An 8918-nucleotide genomic window follows, 5' to 3' on the forward strand; every position below is an offset into this window, starting at 1 on the left:
TCACACGGGTCCTTAATATCATGCTAATAAACATTTAAACCAAGTTTCATGAACATGGGATAAACACTGTTGAATTTCTGAATGCATTTTCTTCTGATAAGACCTCGTTTTTTACCCACAATGACCCTAATGGCACTGGACCTAAATCTCAAGATCATGCAGAGAAATTTTCTTACTGAGGTTATTGGATACAAGTTGAACACTGTTGTAAACAACTTTAAAACAACATGCGGTCTAAATATTTGACCTAGTTTTCGACACGAGTTGACCCCATATTTACACTTTACACTCGTGTTACTGAAGATCTATAGAAAACTGTTGAATAAATATTTTGTTCGATGAAAAATCAGGCGAAATTCTATGTATTTCATTTTTGTCATGCAACTAGAACCATGCAGTCAATATAATATTGTCCATATTTTTAACTTAAACTGTATTATATAACTGAGCCACAGCCTGCTTGTTTTACATAATAAATTATTATCAAATTTGTTTTTATGATTTATCATAGGTTAACATCCACAATTTTCTGTTTATTATGTACACAAGAACATACAGCATTCTTTACAATCAGTTGTACATATCAGACTTTTATAAGTAAATATTGAAATGTTTGTATAACTATGAATGTAACTGTTGACAATAAACATAAATGATTTCCACTCAAAAGCTTAAAGTTGGGCGTTTTCTGAGTGACCACAGTATACTGATAATCACTACTATCAAAGCCAAAATATTGGTCAACACTGCAATATAAAGAAATGTATAGAAATATTATTTAGTTTGCATATACATAAAGTCACATATTCTTAAGCAATTTCCTTGCCTATTCCTCACTTGACAAAATATCTTTAAACATTTCATTGCAATGAAACAGATATATTTAGAATGCGTTGGTCAATCTCATATCATAACCAGCAATTTTTGTCCCTAGTGTCTGCTTGCTGCCAAAACTTATCGTAAAACATGCCTTGTACGGAAAAATATAGTTTATGTATTTTTTATCGGTCATTTTTAATATATCGTTTTGGTCTCTGGTGCCACCTCCAATGCAAAAATTTGTCAGAATCATAATTTTTGGAATTATATTTTGCTTCTATCAGTAACAGTTATTGCTTTTCAAGTGTCTCTTTATCAATCTCCAGGGATACCTCAACAGGAAGGTTGTCATGGAAGACAACCTGTTCTACGATAACCTGTTCACCCACAGCCACATGTGAAGCCTTGGCGTGAATGTTCTGGTGTTGTCGCATCTGGCTTTTTCTCCTGAATGGTCTTTCACATATTTCACAAACAAATGGCTTAATATCCGTGTGAGTGAGGGCGTGACTTTTCAGACAACCTCTTGATTTAAAGCGCTGACCACATACCATGCACATGAACTGCCTTTCACCAGTATGAATAAAAGAGTGCATTTTAAGTGTATGCTTGTGTCGGAAGGTCCTCTTGCATACCAAACATTTGAATGGCTTGGCACCAGTGTGGATGAGCTCATGATCTTTGAGATGCTTGCCATGTTTGAATGCCTTCCCACATGTAGCACACTGGAATGGTCTCTCATCCGTGTGAGTACGCATGTGGCAACGAAGATCCCTTTTTGTGCCAAGACATCTTCCACAAACCTCGCATTTATATGGCTTGGAGTCAGGATGGTGGTCTACGAAATGCCGCCTTAGTTCAGCTTGACTGTAGAACTCGTCTTCACAAACATGACACTTGGAAACTAAAATTGATATTTAGTATCAATGGTTAGGTATAATACATGTGTACTTGCTAAGAACTGTTGATATCTGGTGACTCCACGATATTTTGGTCTCATTTGATATGTAGAGAAAGAAAATCTAACATTATACCAAAATCAAATAACAAACAAGCTTATTTGGCTTTGGCAAATTGCAAAAAAATGACTTTTTACGTCCGATTTGACCTGAACTAAAGAACAAGATCCCAATCCGCCCTTACAGTATCAGTAATGTTTTATCAGACATTTATTTCTTTTACATGATGTATGACCCCATCAAATGATACCAAAGTATATGGGGTCACCAAACCCAAAAAATTCAACATTCAACAGTTGTCTGGTTAGCCCAGTAGTTAGTGCACTCGCTTCTCACCTAGGCGACCCGGGTTCGATTCAAGGCCTGGGCGCATGTGAGTTTGGTTTGTGGTCACCAACTAAGACAACTGGGTTTCCTCCGGGTACTCCAGTTTCCCCCACAACACAAGACCACACTCTCCCGCAACATCGTGCCAACAAGAGTTATTAATACAAGTTGCAACAGCTTGTTTCACAACGGTTGTAAAATTGATGGTTTGAAATAAAATTCTTAATTCAATATCAAATAATCAATTGAATTTAATATTAATTCAATGTCTCGATAAAAATCTTACTGTAGATAAATACATGTATACCTTGTGTCCACTAACACAGAAGACTGCTTAGCTTTAGATAACAGCATATTAAAATTAATAAAGAATATACAATGTACATATAAACACTCACTTTAATTTTAAGACAATGGAAAGTAAGATATTTGTGAGAAACCAAATAAAAAAATTAAATGTATTAATTAAGTTATGATGCAGCTTTTTACCTTTATATGTGAGATCTAAGATTATAATTTATTTGGAAGTCTGCCACCCTATTAATACAAATTGAACATCTATTCAAGAAACCCACTTAAACTGACCTGTTCTCGTATCTACATATTCTTCATCATCATCAGCATTTGCTTCATAATTTGTCGTGTCCATAGATAATTCAGAACCATTATCTCCCATGGCAGCATGCGCTACATCATTATCATCATCCCCTTCATTATAATCATCATCACTGTCACCTTCTATTTCATCATTGTTCATCATTGAGACTTGTTTCTTATCATCAGCATCATCACTCCCCTCAAAATCCTCCTCTTTAATATCTTTCACAATTTTATAACCCTCAACTTCATCAAATGCTTGATCCCGGTCATCATTATCGGACTTACTAATAGCAACATTGAATTGTCCTATTCCAGTTCTTAATGTCTGTGGTCTGTTTGATTTCCTGACTGGGGACATCCCTTGTGTTCCGTCCATGTTGAAGCTGTACGGTGCACGTCTTTTAACTTGTCGAGGTGAGCTGCGGGCCGGGGTTGTAGTTTTGGGTTTCGAGACCAAGGAAGTCGGTGTTTTCATTCCAGCAGCTTGCTTTTTCTTGTTGCTGTTTCTACTTGTTAGTGGTTTCCATTCTTTTGCTGAAATATATACACAAGTGAGTTTACCAAAGTATATGCAAGCTTGATTGCAAGAGAGGGTCAACTATATACATTTATTGAAGGAGTTAATATACTCTCATAGACAACTATACATATCATCGAAGCATGAAGAAGAGTATTATTATGGCTCCATCGTTGTGCAACTGGCTCCTCAACACAACAAGAATTTGTAAACAAGAGTGTTACAAGCAGATGGCAATGCAGGTCTGTTTTTTTCAGTCCATCAATGAACAAAAATCATTCCTTATGCAGAGTTATGGCATCAAGGAACAAAAATCTTTTCTTATGCAGAGTTATGACACTTTCTACATAATTACCAATGCTGGTCCGTTTTTTCTTGAACATTCCCTATGCAGAGTTATGGAACTTGCTTCACAATTTAGTTTCTAGTATCATAGCTAACATGTGTATCAACAGTTTTCAAGTTATGGCCAATTAAAGCAATGATGCCAAGGTTATTATAATATATTTTCTTCTTCTTAAAATCAACAACAAACTGAGCTAAAAAAGTATCCCTTAATTGATCTTTAATAATAATAAAAAATTTAAGCATGTGTTTTTTTAAAAGCTGCATAATTATTATTTTCAGTTACAAATAGGGTTTGGGGTACAATCAATAAAACTTTGCTTAAAGTGACACTCTTATCCAAAATCAATACATAAACATTTATAACAAGATTGTAACCATGTATTTAATAGCAAAATGTGCAAAAATATTAAATGATTGGTGAATGCTGAAAGATTTACTGTGGTCTACTTCAGTCTCATAAGGTAGAATACCGTGTTTTAAGCTCATTTTGTTCAAATTAAACTCGGTATCCTTCATAAGAACCATTGTTTTCGACAGTATTCATCTATTTTGGTATATATAAAAAAATACTATTAATTGTGGTAAATCTTATTTGGGAGAAAGAGTTCATCTTTAAAAATGGATCTTGTTTTCATACCATCATGTGTGATAGCGTGTTTACCAGCTCTATCAAACAGACTTTGGAAAATGGCTTTAGGAAGCAAAAAATGCTTACCTTTTATACAGTGATCCAGAAACTCAGTCTTAATATTATCATGGTCTTCCAGGAAGCTTTCAGCCACATCTGAGCCAAGATGAGTAAGTGTACCATTCTCCACACTGGCTGTTAGAAGGACAGAATCTTCACCACCAATCTCGGATAGCTGTACAATCTGTTAGATATCAGAGAATGAAAAGCAACTTCTAAATTTCAAAACCACATAAGGCCAGAGTTTTTTTATCTTTAGATTTACGGGAGATTTTTCAAAAAGTTGGGTAAGGAGGAGGAAATAAAAATAAAAATAAAATGCATAAAATGTCCCAAAGGAGAAATAAATAAAAATAAAACGGATTTTTCTCCGATTTTTTTTTATTTTTTAAAACTTCTTATATCATGAAGACAAAACACACCTTACTTGTGTCAGCTATTTCATAGGCTGAAAAAAGGGTGATAGATCACCATAAAGTTTCAAAAGCATAATTAAAAGATCCTTTTAATGAATGAAAATATTGACCTCAACACTGTGAGTTCAAGCGCTCATTGAAATTAATTGTATATATTTGTTCGAATGCATCTATGCATATGAGGTGCATATATTATCAACCCATGGATTTTATGAAACATGTCAGTGTAATAAAGAAGTTTAAATGGCCAATTCTAACCTTTTGCCCACAATATAAGCATATCCTTTCCATTGTGAAGTAATCAAACATTGAACACAGTTTCAGACATGGTATAATAAGGAGGTCAAATGTGTTTTTTCTGTCTTTAACGAAATAGCACCGTGACAATTTACCGTGATGTGGTTTTTACATAGAAAATATAACCAAAAAAAAGTAGAAGCCCTGATGGAAATTCCTCTTCACTTCAAAGTTTGACAGGGCTTACGGATACACAGACAGTCAAAATCTACATTTATGTACTTCACCAAAGAAAATTCGGGAGCATTCAGATAAATTTTACAAGTGTTATATGTTTAAAAAAAAAACAGGTCTAAGAACTGATTTTAGAATCAGTCCTGAAAAATATCCTTCTAATTCCAGCTATGCCCGTTGGCAATAAGCAACCGATAAGTTTGACTTCTTGCACTGACTGCCAGATATCTTATGTTCAGATTTTTTCTCTTTTATCGGAAACACACACTATGTTATTATTACATCATTTTCAGTATTCTATAACGATTTAAATTCGAAATCATTATTAAACTAATTAACAACTACGAATATCACGATACCTTGTGTTTTTCTCTTCAAATATGTGATTGTGAAGCAGTGTGTTCAATGCTCCCCAGAGTCAAATTCAGAAAAAAATATCCATTTTGACTATGATGAACACGATATCATTTTGCAGTTTGTGTTTGTCAGAAGCTATACATTTTTGCGCTGTAATCCAATTCATCCTTGTTAATATACGACGTGCGCCAACGACTTTTAATAGACAATACAACCCACGAATTTCTGTCTCCTTATTTTGACCGGAAGTTTCGCAATCATTCCACGAAACGCGAACAACATACTGAATCTACAAAAAAAATCACAATAAACACGCTTTAAGTTCACCACGGTTTGATTTAAATAATGAAATATAAACATCGGAACGTTTTTTGTAGAAAAACATTTCTATATAGCTGCAGAAATTGCGAGAAATAAGGGGTATGACAAAAAGTACTTTCACTTTTGACAGGACGTTGTTATGGTAACGGGTACCTGTTCTGTTTCTCCGCGTATTTCCGACTGGTTTACGTGGTTTGTGCAGTAAAAAGACCGATAATGAATGACAATTGGTACACCAGTTGGTTCTGAGATATGGGTTATAGAACACTAATTTTATTTTGTTCTTAACATTGGAGCAACGTTCGTCGGAAAAAATAAAAATAAAACTACGAAAATGAATTTTATTTTTATTTGGGTTTTGCAATATTTAGGTACGGCGCTCCCGTAAATCTAAAGATATAAAAACTCTGGCCTAAACAACACTCTTACTCACTCTTGAAGAATTTATTCACTTCAATTATTTCAACATTTCACTGTAACAGAAACTCAAGGTAATATGAACTGAAATATTGACCAACATATTTCTGCAGTTGCAAACAAACCTTCCACACAACAGTGTCACTGGTAATGACCAAATATGGGATAATTGTTTATTTGATGTAATTCTAAGATATCAATATATTTCCCAGAGTGAGCACCTAAGGTTATGTTTCACAAGTGGCTTTGGAAAATATATTGCAGTCTTACACAAAAACAAGTAATTCTTCTATTATTTCATGCTTATAATTTGTTAAAAGTAATAATTTACTAACAGTAAATAGGAGAACAGCCCAAAATGTAAGCTTAATGGCGGTATACTGGAAAGGAGTGGTTATTTTTTTCTGTCAAGCACTTTCCAGTTAACTTTCATTCTTGTGGTTTTAAATAACAGTGAAATTATTTTTCAATAACATCAGTTTCAGGTATTAAGTTAATCAGCATAAAATTCACTCTTATTTATCAGTAAACTATCGGAAAGCATTAAAATATTATTATTATTATTATTATTATAAAGAACTCCACAAGATTAAATACTAAGCTACATATATATTATATATATATTTATTATATAAAACTATAAGAAACATACCAAATGATGGATTTGTGCCTTGAGAACTGCTCTCATCACAGTTTTGTAGCCCGGGACCTGGGCCACTGTGTACATGTCCACAGGTGCCTTTCGGGATGCCATAGATAATGTGCACTCTGAAAAATAAGTTATATCTGTTCACAATCTTAAGATCTGCATTGTGTATGCAAATCCATAGCTGATAAGCATCAGATTTATAAAGAGTTTTGATACCAGATTGCCAAGTTGTGAGTTGTGCAGGTAGAAAGCTAATTGGAAGTGCTTTTTACCTTAATATAATTGGTTACTATTAAAAAAAGAATTGGTTAACCAAAATAATATATATATATATTTTTTTTCTACAAATATCCATAAAAGCACATTTTTGTAATTATGTGGACTACTATCTACAATAATGAGCATTCAGGGATACTTTTACATTTCTCATGTATCCCAAGTCTGCCATAGGCATAGATCGGTCAAAAGACCCTTTAATGGCCATTTAGATGGACTACCATTACTATGTGGAGCACTTTGCAGTTATGCTAGACCAATTTATTGTATAATGTAGGCAGATCACCAGTGAAGTTGATTCCTGGACATTTTTGCCTGGTTCATTTTTGCCCAGTGTCAAACTCGTCTTAGTACAAATCCATCAAAAATGTGGTAAACCAGGGTGGACACAGTGTAGATAGCTACAACAATGAGCTATCAGGGATACTCCTATTATTTTGACATATCTTATGTATCCATGTAATGCACCAGTCAATTGTAACCACAGCCCCCCCCAGGTCAGGGGGTATCCCGGGGATAGCCGGGGAAATGGGCCGTGTTTTTACCTTTCAGGTAGCCTCACAGTGCCGGGTGAATGTGGTGGTTTTGTCTTCGCTTTAAATATAGCTGGGAATGGGCCTTACCTAGGGTCCCTGGGGTGCGGGGGCATTTTGTGGGGATTTTACCATCTGTTCGTCCCCGCAGGACGAGGATTTTAGCTGGGGTTGGCTGGACCAAAAGTCAAAGTCCCCGCTATACACCGGGGGGGGGGGGCCGTGGTTACAATTGACTGGTTGTTTGACTAGGTGCATAACGTCAACATATCTGCCATAGAAGAAAATCATCAAAATACTTTATAATGCCTATTTAGGTGATCTAACGGGGTAGGGCTAGTACCCATGACCCCCGGAAGACTTGCAAATCGCTCTTACTAACTGAGCTAACCGGGCTGCTAGTTCTAACCCACACACGCTACATAAACAACAATATTTAATTTTAAATCATATCAATTTAAGCGTTTGTTTACGAAAATAGTTAAAATGGCATCGTTGTACAGATGTATATTTTTTTGAAAGTAAAATTACCATACCTTGATAAAACAAATCTGCTTTACAACGACTGATCACATGAAATATTGAGAAAATTGATTAAACATTCAATCTTTAAATAATATATATTTCGTTTTCGGACTAATCGTTTCGGATAACTTATTTATCGAATATTTTCGTTGTTACTGTCTCGTGGTTACAAACTACTAAGTTAAAAGCTTGTTGCTAGGGCCGCGAGTGATTTGACTTTCTCACATCATCATCATCATCATCATCATCATCATCATCATCATTTTCATCATCATCATCATCATCATCATCATCATCATCATCATCATCATCATCATCATCATCATCATCATCATCATCATCGTCGTCATCATCATCATCATCATCATCATCATCACCATCATCATCTAGCGAATGATCTAACGACAGTGTCAAACGGGAATAGTTCAATTATTAAATGAAAATGGTGAATTACAGGATACACTTGTTGAAAGCAACATCTAGACCAAAGATAAAAATGACGATGGAAGTGCAAACGATCTACGAAAAATGAGAAATTCATCTAGGCCAACACCTACTGGCTATTAGCAAAGACACAGGACACAGGAAGAAGAATTCATAATTTGTGAATAACGCACATGTAAACTGGATGTTTTGAAGGATAAAACCTTTACTCATATCTAGTTTGAGTGATATCCGACGCATAACTTCAGCTT

At 34.8% G+C, this 8918-nt stretch overlaps 1 protein-coding gene across 1 annotated transcript; it reads right to left on the reverse strand.

The window, feature by feature from the left end:
* Nucleotides 1-329: 329 nt before the first annotated feature.
* On the reverse strand, nucleotides 330-8348 carry LOC128237493 (zinc finger protein 37-like). Its single transcript, XM_052953071.1, has 5 exons — nucleotides 8235-8348; nucleotides 6893-7008; nucleotides 4286-4442; nucleotides 2691-3239; nucleotides 330-1723 (listed from the first exon to the last, which is right to left on the reverse strand). Exons 2-5 carry the CDS (start codon nucleotides 6992-6994, stop codon nucleotides 1110-1112), a joined length of 1422 nt encoding a protein of 473 aa, XP_052809031.1. The 5' UTR covers nucleotides 6995-7008; nucleotides 8235-8348; the 3' UTR covers nucleotides 330-1109.
* Nucleotides 8349-8918: the final 570 nt, after the last annotated feature.

This window comes from Mya arenaria, chromosome 6 (assembly GCF_026914265.1).
Source record: "Mya arenaria isolate MELC-2E11 chromosome 6, ASM2691426v1".
NCBI lineage: Eukaryota > Metazoa > Mollusca > Bivalvia > Myida > Myidae > Mya > Mya arenaria.